Source organism: Pyrus communis, chromosome 10 (genome assembly GCF_041283825.1).
Source record: "Pyrus communis isolate YQ-2024b chromosome 10, ASM4128382v1, whole genome shotgun sequence".
Lineage (NCBI taxonomy): Eukaryota > Viridiplantae > Streptophyta > Magnoliopsida > Rosales > Rosaceae > Pyrus > Pyrus communis.
Genome location: NC_142574.1, coordinates 29,835,409 through 29,850,074, shown reverse-complemented (window position 1 = coordinate 29,850,074; position 14,666 = coordinate 29,835,409). Strand labels below are relative to the sequence as shown.

The 14,666-nt window shown below is 35.8% G+C and overlaps 3 protein-coding genes and 1 non-coding gene across 4 annotated transcripts; 2 read left to right on the top strand and 2 right to left on the bottom strand.

Annotated features, from left to right (window-relative positions):
- Window positions 1-880: 880 nt before the first annotated feature.
- LOC137729761 (pathogenesis-related genes transcriptional activator PTI5) lies at window positions 881-1,901 on the top strand. Its single transcript, XM_068468781.2, has one exon. The coding sequence runs from the start codon at window positions 1,014-1,016 to the stop codon at window positions 1,626-1,628; it is 615 nt and encodes a 204-aa protein (XP_068324882.2). The 5' UTR covers window positions 881-1,013; the 3' UTR covers window positions 1,629-1,901.
- A 2,803-nt stretch (window positions 1,902-4,704) lies between these two features.
- Window positions 4,705-6,945, bottom strand: LOC137727256 (Integrase-type DNA-binding superfamily protein). Its single transcript, XM_068466110.2, has one exon. It carries the CDS (start codon window positions 5,774-5,776, stop codon window positions 5,003-5,005), a length of 774 nt encoding a protein of 257 aa, XP_068322211.2. The 5' UTR covers window positions 5,777-6,945; the 3' UTR covers window positions 4,705-5,002.
- A 1,600-nt stretch (window positions 6,946-8,545) lies between these two features.
- LOC137729781 (GDSL-like Lipase/Acylhydrolase superfamily protein) lies at window positions 8,546-10,931 on the bottom strand. The gene is made up of 5 exons (XM_068468805.2): window positions 10,168-10,931; window positions 9,922-10,052; window positions 9,583-9,816; window positions 9,089-9,335; window positions 8,546-8,919 (listed from the first exon to the last, which is right to left on the bottom strand). Exons 1-5 carry the CDS (start codon window positions 10,445-10,447, stop codon window positions 8,729-8,731), a joined length of 1,083 nt encoding a protein of 360 aa, XP_068324906.2. The 5' UTR covers window positions 10,448-10,931; the 3' UTR covers window positions 8,546-8,728.
- A 3,644-nt stretch (window positions 10,932-14,575) lies between these two features.
- On the top strand, window positions 14,576-14,648 carry TRNAE-CUC (transfer RNA glutamic acid (anticodon CUC)). Its single transcript has one exon. It is a non-coding gene; the product is annotated as a tRNA-Glu (tRNA).
- The last annotated feature ends 18 nt before the right edge of the window (window positions 14,649-14,666 follow it).

The following is a 14,666-nucleotide window of genomic DNA, read 5'->3' as shown; positions in this document are numbered from 1 at the left end:
TGAACAAATTGTTGAAAAGTCAAGCTATGGACCAGATTGGGTTAATAACACGACCCACGACCTAAAAAAGTTATAATATTACGACCGTGACGACGTCATATACAGAAAAAAAGTTGAAGTTGCGATGTGTATGAATCCAAAATCAAATTTGATCATCGTCATCCCAAAATTCCACCAAGAAACGTCTTTCACACTTTCCTTGCCTAGACAGTCACCTTGTTGACTTTACCAACCCATTGCCCATAACAACAAGCCAAGTCTTGCAATTGAATTGCTAAGTTAGCATCCATTTGCTTATGTTTACCGTTTAGCTCAATTTGCAGTTTAACCTAATTTACCATGAAAAAAATACATGATTTTGGCACAACTGACCGACCCGACAAAAAAATAGAGTGAATAAGGTCTGTGTTACGCATGCATGTTGTGAGAGAGGTTATAATATTTGTGTTACAAGCGACAAGCCTGCACTAGATTAATTTAAACTACAAAAAGAAATTCAAATTTGAATACAGAATAAAAACATATTGTTCTAACTAATTTATCTAAGTCCAAATTTAACACAAATCAACCTTAATTAGTTTCACAGTGATGATGCACAAGTTGCAAGTGCTTATTATCCCACATATGTCTGCTCAAGGCATATTTTGAGATTATGAAGCATAACAAGTTTATAGCAAATATCACCCTTTAAACCCATCTTTGGGGCATCGACCTTCGTACCAATTTCCCTGAATTACTAAATGGAAATTTTAGTTATTATGCTTGGTATGATTTGTAATATCAGAAGGAAGCCAAGGGCAAAAGTTGTGCACCATCAACATCAAGTGGTGGAAGACTAGTCCAATATATAATTTTCTTTTTGTTGATTTCCATCACCATCCTCGTGCCAATGAAAATTCTTTGACCCCACGTTCCCTCCTCCGTTTAGTCCAAAGTTAAATACAAGTCTTGTGCCTATATGCCACTATCTTCAATACCTGTTCTTGCCAGATTTCAGAAGGCTCCTTACAGGTATGAGAAGGCATCTTGGGGAGGAAGAACTGGCTAAGGAAGCTATGGCTTTAGCCTCCTCACAACAAAATGAGCTCCCATTGAATGAGAATGACTCGCAAGACATGGTCATATACCAAGTCCTAAATGAAGCCACGTCTCTCACCCCCTCACTATTGCCACAGAGGCACCACATCCATCGTCAACCAAATCGCCTCGAACCCACCAAGAACGTCGGCAAAAAGCACTATAGAGGCGTGAGGAGGCGTCCGTGGGGCAAGTACGCAGCTGAAATCCGTGACTCTACAAGACAAGGTGCGCGTGTATGGCTAGGAACATTTAACACAGCTGAAGAAGCTGCCTTGGCATACGATCGAGCAGCTTTTCAAATGCGTGGTACTAAGGCCATGCTTAATTTCCCAGCTGAAATTGTGGCTGCATCATCTCCACCAACATCATCAGTTCATAGATTCAGGCCAAGTTTTAGTACACCTTGCAGCTTAAATAGTAAAAGCAGTACTACTACTTCAGACTCAAGTGGAAGTTCTAGTATGCCTTCAGTTGGGACGCCAAGATCAGAATCTGAGAGTAAATTAAGTACCGTGGAGGTACAAAATATGGAGGGTCAGATCTTCTAGAAATCTTCTTCTTCTTTTTTACTTACAAACTTCGGGTTACTAAACACTAGGACATTAAGTTTCATTTTATAGAAAGCAGAGTTCTTAGAGGTGTCTGGGAAAGTTTGTAATTTTTCTTTCATTGGCTAGTTATTCTCTTTTGCTTTGCCAACACAAACAGTAACAATATAATTCACTGCCAAAGAAAGAAAAAAGGGTATACAAATGTACTGCAAGAAGTGAATTTTATTGGTTTTGTAATATAATTGAATGAGTTGGAGCTTATTTTGTATACATACATACATTCTTTTGGTTTTCTCTCTTTGAGCTTCACAATTTTGATGAGGCAGGTGGATGCAAGAAGAAATGCTAAAATAACTCTTAAAAGCGGGACCTTCATGAACTCTCTTTTACCTCATATTTTTTGCACAATGTTTTATAATGTTGGTATAGGAATTGACGTTAAACTGAATGTGACAAAGAGTCCCGCTTGTGAGAGATTCCTCTTAACAATTCTCATCTACTAAGACAATTTACCTACAATTTGAGGAACACTCAGTGAGAATTAATTATCATCTTGTCCAGTACCTAATGTGAAAATGAAGAGGACTGTTCATATCAGTCCCTTAAAAATCAGTCTCTGGGCTTATATTTTGTAGTGAAATGCATGGACTATGGGACAATTTTTACATACTAAATGGTGTCTTGGAGAAATGTAAAAGAGACTCTTTCAAAGTATTTTTCATGGATCGTTGATCACCTCATAATTGAACGTCAATTCATGTGTCAACGTTATAAAATATTGTATTAAAAATATAAGATGACAAAAAGCTCATGAAGTGTTTCCATTTTTGAATCTCTTTAGCATTTCTCACTTGTCAAATGGACCACTATTTTGGTTGGTGGGTAGACACACGTGAACCTCTCTATCTAATTTTTGTAAGACTAATTGCCAATTTGGTCAATCAATCCAACCTATTCTTTCATTGGTTCTCTCACGTTAATTTGTTCCATTCTATTACAAGTTGAACCCAAAAACTTACACGTAACTTAGATTGACAATAATCTAATCTCATATTCAAAGCAAATAGACTTATCCCTTGCGGGGACCAAATTTTCTAATCAGCAAATCAACCTCCTTTTTATTTTCAAATAGAAGAAGAGCAGTTCATATAGACCATCCATTGACCGTACAATTTAAAATTTTGTTATTAAGAAAAAGAAATGTGAAATGTCTTTTGGATAAGCTGACCAGGTACAGAGCACGGCTTGACTTTGAACAGGGAAGAGAGAAAAAATAAATAAATTAAAAATTCAAGGTCGGTTGTGGAGTGGGTTTGCTTTATTTTGCTTTCTTTTAATAATTGAAAAAAGATGGTTCATCTTCAACATGTGAAAGTAGATATACTTGAGGGTTCAAAGTTGCGATGGAGAATTTGAACTTGGTATCTGATTAAATTATTCATATAATATTTTTGTATCATATTTTTATATTATTTTAGATGATATTTGATATGAACAATCATATTATTTGAATTAATTAGATTTTTAAATTTAATTTATTATTTAATAAACTAATAATTAAGAAAAATTAATTAATTAAATGATGATTGTGGTATACGAGGAGTTTTTCTCTTTCATTTCCTTAGATTTTACAAAATTTTAAAATGATGTGACTATTAACATCAGTTATCATCTAAGGTAATATGAAAATACTGTATAAAGACATGATATGAATAACATTATTCTAAATTACTTCCTTTATGTCCTTCCGAATACTTTCTAACGTGTTAAGTTCTTTTGAAAAATACTTGGGTACTCCCCCGAGAGTGCCTAATTCCTGACCAAATGACATGGCCCTGTGAAATGGGAACAGCTGTCCCTTTTAATTCCGTATCAAATTTTTGCTATGTTGAGAACCAAACAGCCCTCTTCTTCCTCCTATTACCTCTGCCATGTCAAATCTGAACAAGCCCTATCCTCTTCCAACCTTCGTCAACCCCACCCCGTGACCTCGACGGCTCCGGCATTATGTGCAAGCTTCAAGCTCACTCGCCAAGCCGACGTCGATTCCTTAACCGAGATACCCCAATCCGTAATCCTCCCAAATTTTGTCGCCGCAATCTCACTGCGGTGTGCAGTCAGCGGTGGGAGGAGGGTGGGTGGGCTTGGTGGTGGTGGGAAAGGATGGTGGCTTGGGATAATGGGATGGAACTCATGAAAGGCTGGTAGTTATTTGGCGAGGGAGAAGACGTGTTTGGATAGCAGAATAGAATGTGTTTGGCAAAAAGGATAAAGGCTGATTGGTTATGTGTTAGCAGATTTGAGATGGACAGGTGTTATTATCTTGTTGTTCCACGTATCCAAGTCAGTATATTGGGTACACTACTCGCCGAGGAGTACCCACAAATTATCCTTTTCTTTTCGCTTTTTATCTTAGATGGTTTTGAAGATTTACATAATTCTTCATTTTAGTTTTTGAAATTTAAAATTGTGGTTCATGAGATTGTCCATTTTGGTCTTTCAATGAGAAACCTCTGTTAAATTAAAGGTGTTTTTTTTTATCAAATCAACTCCTCCTCTTGAACGGGTGGTTTCTTCAATTTAAAAGAGATTTTTCACAAATAAACCAAAATAATTGACGGTAGACAATCTCATAGATCATTTCTATTAATTTTAAAGCTCAAAAATTAAAATGAAGAGTTATAGGAATCTCATAACCATTTTGTGTAAAAAGTCTATCATCGTTCAACGTTTTCATTTTATCTGCCTCTCCATCTTAAGCCAGCTCGGAGATATCCTTTTGATGGTAGAGTAATGCTAAGTAGATTGTAGAAAAAAATTTGAAAATTAAATGACATGGAAGTTAATAATTGGGTTATTACTTAAGCGTTAATAAATATGCTCATTCCTATTGGTGACAAATAATAATTTTGTCGACAAATTTAGTCTTCCTAGCAGTACCCTAAAAAATTAGATAAGTTAATCAACACTTAAGTAATAATCTACTCATTGACTTCCTTATCATCTAATTTATAAAATTTAATCTACAAATTTGATCTACCTGAAATTACCCACCAATCTCTCGAACTAAGAATAGTAAAATAATTAAATGATATAAAACTCTTTGAAAATCTGAAAAAAGTAAATTACAAGATGGTTATAACATGGAAACCTTTTGTATAAAATCCTTACACACTTGCTGATGTGTCTTAAGTTGGCGAGTCACTATCCTTTATTGAAATCTTAACAAAGCACCTTATAATTGTTGATTAATGTTGCAGATTCCACGAGAAATTGTATGTAAGTATATAATGTTTTGCTATTTTTTTAAAATAGAAATTGCTATCTCTTTCTGTAAGGCTAGTTTGAATGGAAGTTACACATCATGTTCTTCAAAAAGAAGACAGCAAACTGTCCAAGTAGTCACTTCCCAGGTCTTCGAACTCAAATACATCAAATTCATGATCACACATCTTATGCATGCTTGCCTTCCTCTTCACTGCAGGTTTTCTTTCCTCAACATTTTCTTCCCAATCGCTCAACCCTCTCTTCCGAGGATTCGAACCGATTGAGGATGAAGAAATGCTGAAGCAATCCAATCCCATAGCCTTTGCAACTGTTTCAAGGGGGAAGTTAAGATGTGCCTTTGAGCCTCTAATTCTCAAAGCAGCCTTGTCATAAGCCAAAGCGGCCTCCTCAGCAGTCTTAAAAGTCCCAAGCCAAACCCTAGCCCCTTTTCTTGTTGAGTCCCTAATCTCTGCTGCATACTTGCCCCACGGCCGCCTCCTAACTCCGCGGTAGTGCTTCACAATTTCCACTTTCTTTGCTCTCTCGACCTTTGCCTCACATTCCGAATTTGTAGCTCCATTGCCTTCTAGCTTGTCATTGCAAGACTGCTCCGTATTTTGTGCAGGACCAACAACACTGTCCAGAAGCTCCTCCCAGGCCTCAGTTCCCATTGATATCCACCTACCTAGACTTGGTAGCCTTTGTAGAACTTCCATTGAACCTTCTCTCCCATCAAGAGGAGGCATATCTTCCCAGGATTGAGACAATTCTGTTGCGTTTTTCGGTCCATCCACACCGACAAAGCTCGCCCACACGTTCTCTAGTACTATAGCTTCAGATGCTGGCTTTTCTGCATGAATATCACTATGTACAGTCATATTCACACAATTTGAAGTCGATATGAGGGGAGAGAAGAGATTGAGAGAATGGGCAATATAAAGGACTAAAGAGAGACGCGTGAACAGCTAAGCTTTTAATGAAGAGCCTGGAAACTTGTAGCTCAATCCAGCTGCAAAATGCATGGAGGATTTCAGGAGTTGTAAGAGTTTAATAAAATGTGGGATTCATTATTAAGTCTCCCACATCGACTTGTGTGGTGTTCTAATCATTTGCGCGGCTTTATCGATGTAGATTCTATGCACTTAGGGTTTTCTATTGTCAAGACCTTCCACAAATTCATGAAGATTACATAAGAAACAAAGAAGAAGACGAATTGAAAGCTGGATAGAGTATAAAGTTGAGTTTTTATAGTGGCATGCTTACACCTCTCGCTTCTAAACAATCCTAAAAACCTACTATAAAATCATTTTTTCCTTAAGGTACTCTTTGAAAATAATTGCAGACAGATGGCTGCAGCATTCAGAAATGTATTTTAGGACTCAACTGAGACAATATAATATCATATATAGATGGCACTTGGCAGAGTCAGGTGGAAAGGGATTTGGATCATTTGAGGATTAATTAGCAAAAATATCCCATCTGAACATAATTAATTAATTCTTGTTGCAAATCAGATCCCTTTGACCTGAAGCTACTGATTTCACAAGTAAATTCTTGTGTACCCTTGAAAAAAGATATAATATGAGAGTTCTAAAATCTTTTCACCACACAGAGAAGAGACTGCAAAATTGTAAAGTCCAAAAGTGCTGCCCTATACTAATTTACTTCAAGACATTTCCAAAAGAACATTATTTTATCATCGAAAAAACTTCAAAGAGGGTCATTTGAAATTTACATGGAAAATATAATTGTTAAATAATTGTAAAACTCCATCCAATCCAACCTTGTGATATTCATTTTTTGGACTAATCCAGTCCCGTCCAAGGAACCCAGAAATGGCAGTGAACATGGTATCCAAGAAATGCCACGGTATCCAACCTTGTGATATTCATTTTTTGCAATAAGCTGGCATATCTTAGAGCCCAAGAAATGCCAGCTTGATTAACAAGTAGATGCACAAATACAAGCTATCAATGTCCTAAACTAGCCGCACGCTTCACTTAGAATAATAATATAATAGCTAGCTAGCGAGAATAAAAACAATAAGGGCCGACGACAAAAGGGGAGGTTTGATTTGCAGAAGATCAAAGCAAGCTAGGGATGTTGTTATGTAGATGCGGCGTACGAACATGATTTGGAGTGGAATATTTATCAAAATCCGTGGGTGCATTTGAATTAGGCGTGTTAGAAATGTATTCAGAGCCAAGGGGTTTGACTTTGATCACTTTTCTTTGCTTCTGTTGATGGCAAAAGGATAACATATTCTTGCAAAGCGTAAGTTGTTTGGCAACTCTCGCTGATTTTTCACTTGTGCTAGATATTGTCTTTTTAAGACCTAAACGTTTAGTTGGCTAGGACATTGTGTTATATTTGTATTCAAATTCCATTATCCCTGCTTCATAAAGTAGAAAAGATCTAACTACATTTTACACACTCCGCGTTTTGCATAATATTTGAAAAATGCCACAAAGCTTTAATTTTCACATATTACATCATGAGATTTTAAAATTGAAAAACTATGTTTTCTATTTATTTGATTGTATAAGCTTTCATTATAATAACGATGTGGCATACGTGAGACCAATTTATGAACTTCATAAAAGCTACACTGTCACTATTGGGATCAAACTATGTGACGAGGAGTTGTCGTTTTAGAAAACAAAGCATTATAGTTGAGATCGTTGAGAAGTCAATGCTCCATATGTGAATAGTTGTGGTATGTATGCTGCAAATGTGGATTCCACACTAACTAATAAATTGTCTCGCACTTATCCTATTATTAATTTAATGAAGGACTAGACAACCGTCAAAATAACACGGGGCAAAAATCCTTGTGGGATGTAAAAATGCTTCGTTAGGGAGGGTTCCGCCTAGTGAGAAGCACTTGCACGAGTAGCGGTGACGAAGCAGGAGTGAGAATGTCGGCTTGATTAACATAAACATTTGCAAGGATTAATGCCCCCGAAAACCTAAGGATTCCTCTGTAAGATTCATTCACGAAGGATGAGTCAGGGCCTAAGATCAGGCTGAAAAGTGTAGTCAACGACTCTAAACTTAAAAGAATATAAAACTGAATAAAACTTTTATAATATTTTTCTATTAGATGTTCTAAATCAAATTATTAACAAATATAGCAAATAAGTTTGTGCAGCTATAGTACAGTTATGCACATCAGCTTTTGCGTAGGAACGGTGCTGGCAATTCTCTCCAATGGCAATGATAGACCAGCTCATTGTGTTAGAATACAATTTTTTTTTTTTTTTTTTTTTTTTTGTTTTTACCTCACATTAAAATTGCAAATTGATATGTAAAGCATGAATATTAATCTCATTAATGATATATTATCTATTTATCCACAAATAAAGAATGAAAAATAAGAAGTGTTCTATTTGTACAATTTCAGTGCATTTGTACGTCCTAAATCCAGATAATCCAGATAAGGACGTTTTTTGGGCTTCACAGCACCCCACACAGAAAGCATACTAGTTAGAACTTGTTTAAACTAGCATTCCGCTCTACAATTGGTCGTGTCATCAAGGACTATAATTGATCAATTACTATAGTCGTTCATGAAGATCTTATAACCCAAGTGAGTGCAAAATAAAATGCAAGCATACGTGTCACGGTTATATTGTGAAAAAATTGCGTTATGTTGGACCAGGAAATGATTATTACGTGAAATGATTATTACAATTACTCACATGAGTAAAACAAATTAGTCGAACCTTCAACTCTGGTACTTAAATTCTTTTGACAACAATCGATACAATTTAAGAACCACCAACTGATTTCTTGTGCATACATCACTGTGTACCCCGAGCCAAATTTTCTTATACGAAGAGTGCTTCGGAAAGAGTTTCGAGAGCCTTGTCAGCAATGATTTTGTACATTTTTTCAGTTGGATGAACAGCATCCCAGTATACGTACTTTGCTGGGTCAGTGCATGTCTCTAGTCCCCGGCATGAATCTCCAAATTCTATGGCTCCAGTCCCGCAGCATCCTTTTGAAGTTTCAGCCAAATCTGCCAGTTTTCACAAAACTTTTTAGTTTCTTTTAGTTATAACACAGAATTTGGACTTGTCTTCATTATTTGGTGTCAAGTAACGTGTCAAATCATGTGTCAAATCAGATACGAATTACTTATTTTTAATAAATTTATGAATAAATAGTAATCAGAAAAATTGACTGACCATATAATTTTGGGTTATTTATGGCATTTTGTATAATACCATAAGCATCAACAAAACCAATTTTCATTCTGGATGTTTTGGTTATGGCCTCCAATTTCTTTTGTATCCTGGAACCCAACGAGAATGCCACTTTGTTGTAATTTTCAGCACATGCTGTCACGTCCATTAGCGTTTTCACTAGTGGCATGCACCCCAATGGTGGAACCCCAACCACAACCAATCTTGTCGCTCCTATCCTCTCCATTTGCTGCACCAAAAATAAACTTAAAAATGTTTAACAATACAGATTACAGATGTGTACGCAGTTTTTCTCTTTTTGCACACCTCTCTGTGTCTCTTACTTTACTTTACCTTGATTGATTGAATTCAAAGGCCAAGATAAAAAGAAATGTATGCAGAAGGAGAAAACAGGTGTGTCAAAACCATTTCGTAGGGATTTTATGAATTCAAACATTTTAGTTAGGGCCGAAGATTAGGAGATTAAAGAAGAGGACCTGAATGCCATTAGCCATGCTAGAGACCAAGTAATTTAGGTACTCTTCAACACTGAACTGCTTGGGTCGAGTTGGGTCCAAGTAGTAATTTTGGACAAAGTCATTTGTGCCCATACTCAATATGAGTACAGCAGTTCTAATAATATCCTCAGCCTTCTTCTGACCTACCAATTTTATCAGCTTGACTTTGTAATGCAAAAAATACTTCAGCTGTCTGGGAAGAGACAATACACTCTGTTCAATCAACAAAAAGAAAATTGATATACATTAGTTTTCACTTGTGATTATGTGACCGTCACACTAAAATTTGTCGTTAAAAAGTATTCCATAGTTAGTTACCGAAATGTTGGCGGTCAAATCATCATAGCCGGAACCAGCTGATGCGAAACTAACACCATGCGGCAGATCTTGCAACTTCAAATTGGTGTCAAGAAATGCTGGGATTATTTTTGTGTAGCCAAGGGCATCCGCTGGTAATTGATCATAAATTGGAAACATGCAAGGTAATTGAATAAACACAACATATAAAATACAAGTAAATTAGTCATAATGTGACTAATTATGAATTAAAACTGTGTTACGTACCAATAAAATCTGTGGCAAGTCTTCCATTAGAGAACCTCCCAGTAGGGAGGCCATTGAAGAAGTCTTTCCCATAAGGAAGGAAATTGCCCTTCAGGAAGGTCGGTAGAACATTGTTGTTGCCAGGATCAACACTTGAATCTCCAAACACTAAGACACATGTCACGTTGTTCCGAGCAGCGACTTCCCTCACTCGGCCAATGTCGACTGCTCCTGAGAGCAAAGGAAGCAGCAAACCCAACGTTACGATCAGCACACCCATCGCCACCATTTTTGAATGCATTAATGCTTTTCTGTGGAACTTTTGCCACCCTTCACCTCTCCTTTAATAGGCCTGTGATAATTAAATGACTGATATTGTTGGTTGAGTAAGATTAATAGACTAAATTTGCAGACTAAATGATATATCACCAATAAGAAATAATCATGTTAATCAACACCAATAAAAAATAACTCAATCATCAACTTCCATGTTGTTTAATTTACAAAATTTGATCTACAAATTTAGTCTCCCTAGCATTAGACTGGTAGGTTTTGATTCGTCGACGGTGTTCTCATTGATGGATATATATGTTGTAAAAGGGGTGGCTTGCAATAACGGGAAGAGAATTCAATGCTAGCTACTGAAGCAGATGTCAAACATAAATGTGGACATGGCAGAACCTGCAAAATGCACATGAAATTTATTGAGCTAAACCAAAGTCAAAAATGATAGCAACACTAATCTCTTAACATATGCGTTGGTCGAGTTGGCCCAGTTCTCTTCACACATGAACTCCACAAATAATAGAAGGACTTACCTGAAGTGAAATAGGGATATACATCAACGGGTTGTAGGGTGTCCAAAATTAATTATTCGACACATATATGATAGTTAACACACATTGTAGACCATTAGTTAGCGTCTCTGTTTCATGCACAACAAATAATGATTTTACCCACCCATTTTTTCTATGTATAAGGAGGCTTCTACCTTCCATTTTTTCTATATATAAGGAGGCTTCTACCTTCCAATTACAGCATGTCAAATCTTCAGTTCCTAACCATACCAATATTATTCCAACTTAATCACTCATTGCTAAGGGTGCAACTTGGGTTGGGTCAACCCGAATCTGCCCATGCCAACCCGATTTCAAACTCAATAGAGCGGTTTAAAATAAAGTAAAAACCTGTCCAAACCCAACCCGACCTCAACCCTATTAATTATTGGGTTGAGCTGATGCTTTGCCCGTCCATGCCAACCCAAACCCAACCCCATTTCTAGCCCAAATTGCTCATGGACATATTACCCGTCCCATTTCATATTATATAAGCTACTCGAAGTTTGTTGTTTGGTTTTCATTTGAAGCAATAAATGATTCTGTTGATTTTACGTTTCTTTTGGTTAAAACGTTGGTATTGTCTATGTAAAATTGATTTTAAAGTATTTATGATCTTATTTGGTTCAAAATTTGAGATTTATCTTATAAAATAATGTGTTACAAGATTGAAATTTATAAGGTTGGGCAAACCTGAACCCAATTTAAACCCGAACCCGAATTAACCTGAACCCAAACCCAAATTAGGAATGTTGGGTTAGGGTCGAGTTACCATCTAACATGCCCGAGTTGCACACCTACCTATTGCCAGACATTGGGTTTTATCACAAGGTCTCAGTGTTATTAGGATGAAACTATATGCTTATATATTATATTTTATTTTCTCAATTCTCCGATTTGGGACTTATATTCAACACCATATTATCTCTTTCTCTCGAGGTTTTACTTTCTCAAAGGCTTGAATGTAAAATGTACAATTATATTTACAGTGAATTATAAACTACTATATACGTAGACGTAGCCCAATTCAAATTGAACCACACACAAACACAATATTTGTGTGATTATGAGTCTTGCTTATGTTGATCCGATTTTGTGCATCGACCACATGATATGTATTCTAAATGAGATATATCAATAAATATTAGGAGGAAACAGTAGCCCGGTCTCGGCGTTTTAAGCAACAAATTCATGTATAGCATAAACTGGACCACGCATATCCAGTGGGTCGGCTAGCCTGCCTAACCAACAAAGTTAAGAACAAGTTGGATTATTGCAACTTGCAAGAAACGTTCTCAAATATTCTTCCGCACACTTCTGTGTATTATTTACTTCCAGATGTAAAATATGCATCCATGGACCATACTGTCTTCCGTAAGAAACCCTAATTACAGAAAGGCTGAAACAAACTAATTAAGCAGAGCTGCTTCCAGTAATTAGCCTCCTTTGGCGGTGAAACAATATAGCTTTATTGCTGGACAGAATTAAATGCTTCAATAATTTTCTGCAAATCTTTAAAGATCAGGTCAAGAAATTGGGTCTGCCATAACTCGAAACCCAATTGATATTGATATTGTGATATATATACGTTGTAGTGGTTGAAGAGAAAGTAGGTAGTGCAATTTTAAATATTCAATAATTCATCGACTGATTTGACCCAAAAGAAACTCATTGATTAATCTTGTAGCTGCTGAAGGTTGTAATGCACAGATATTTCTTTTTTTTTTGAGGAAGTAGTAATATACAGATTACGACTTTATTCGATCGCATCATTTCTCTGCCCAGAAATTGCTTTCTTTTATTGAGGTTTAAGGTGGTAAACATCATTGTCATTGATCATAAAGATTTGGATTCTGCTTGTACCCAACTTGAAGTTAGGATGTCTCAGCTCAAAAGACCAGGCATTATTTAAGTGCTGAAATCGATCATAAACCTAACTTAATTAAGGCTTGTCTGGTAGTAGGATCGGTGAATAAGAAATGTATATGCATAAAAGCTAAAAATTGAAAAAATGTTTAAGTTGTTTCACTTTCAATTTCAGATTTATCCTTCCTTCTTCCATCTCCTCCTTCCTCCATTGCTCCACTGTATTATTATTCCTATCTTATCTCATGTACTAGAAAATGTAGTTACCAAAGAGCCTTTGAACGACAGATAAACACACAAGTTTTCTTTCATATATATTGTGTTCTGCGCAGTTCACCATATTTATTTTGAGGAATGCTGGAGTCATTTACTTGCTTAAATCAATCATCTTTATATATAAAGCCAACTAGCCAAGGGCCCAATGAACAGTATTTTTGGTGTCACAAACTTCACAAAAATAGTTAGACAAAAATGCCCCTTAAACAAAAAACTTCAAAAGCAACCCAAAATAATGCATCAAATGTGGCTGGGGTATTTTCATCATTTTAACAGTGTTTTTTAATAATTAATTTTTTTTACAGTTTTTTTTAATAATTAAAACCTCATAATAGGCTAGCAATAATGTGATTCAATCAGTTATTCATTAAATATTATTTTATCTATTTTTAAACACGTTCAAAACATCTTAAGAGGTGTGTAATGCTAGTTATAAAAAAAAGTCTTTCATATGCAGATAATAATGTGATTAAATTAGTTGTCAAATGATTTTTTTTTTTTGAACAAACGATATTATCTACATTAAGTGGGAGGGGGGTGGGCTTAGCCTCACAATGGACTAGCAATAATGTGATTCAATCAGTTATTTATTAAATATTATTTTCTCTATTCTTAATATAAATTCAATAGAGACCGATATTATTATGTGAATTCAGCTGTTTTAATTGGTTTATGAGGGGTTTCTTCAAGCATGATCTAAGATTATTTATTTACTTCAAATATTTGACTGTCATTTTGTCAATTTACGCATATAAATACATTTAAAACGTGTAAGTCGTGCATAGCACGCCGTGATTCAAAAAATGTCTTCTACACACGCGTGACGCGTGCATGAAGGCTAGTAAACTTAACTAAGGCTCATCTAGCTTTTTTTTTTTTTTTTAATGGTGATAAAGGCAAGAGAAAATAAATGAGATAAAAAAGGGTGTGGAAAAATGGTAGTAAGAGGGGTAAGGAAGAAATATATATATGGAGAAAAACTAAAAACATAAAAAATGGAAGAATTTTTAAGTTATTTTCACATTTAAATTTACATTCTCGATGTTCCTTCTATCCATCTCCTTCCCTCCATTGCTCCTCTTTTGCGCGGAAAATTTGAAAAATAGATGAATTGCGGAAACACTCGAACCTTTAACCGAAATTTGTAGACTTGTAAGATTTTAGCCACTTGAGTTAGGTTCTAGCATGACCATATTTCTTGATCTCGAGTGCTCTTGTGGCTATATTTCTAGTCTTAAATTAGAACATGAAAAAAAAAGGGTTATAAGTCTTCAGGAAAATTAGCTATAAAGGAAAGAATTTAAACTTTGGTTGGTAAAATAGAAAGAAAAATACGAAACACATGAACAACATTAGTCTTTACGAAGTAAAGTTTCTATACAAGCAAAGCACTAAAGATCCAAACTTTATCTTAATTCTAAAAATATTTCTTTAAATGAACTCCCAAGTCCTCCGTTGTAGTCTAGTTGGTCAGGATATTCGGCTCTCACCCGAAAGACCCGGGTTCAAGTCCCGGCAACGGAATTCTATTTTTTTTCAAAT

Bases quoted from the DNA above. Each gene is read 5' to 3' on its own strand.
- LOC137729761 (XM_068468781.2), top strand. From the start codon at position 1,014: ATGAGAAGGCATCTTGGGGAGGAAGAACTGGCTAAGGAAGCTATGGCT.
- LOC137727256 (XM_068466110.2), bottom strand. From the start codon at position 5,776: ATGACTGTACATAGTGATATTCATGCAGAAAAGCCAGCATCTGAAGCT.
- LOC137729781 (XM_068468805.2), bottom strand. From the start codon at position 10,447: ATGCATTCAAAAATGGTGGCGATGGGTGTGCTGATCGTAACGTTGGGT. The intron at 9,817-9,921 runs GTAACTAACTAT...TTGATTGAACAG, and splicing joins ATTTGACCGCCAACATTTCG to AGTGTATTGTCTCTTCCCAG. The intron at 8,920-9,088 runs GTCAGTCAATTT...GAAAACTGGCAG, and splicing joins AAATAACCCAAAATTATATG to ATTTGGCTGAAACTTCAAAA.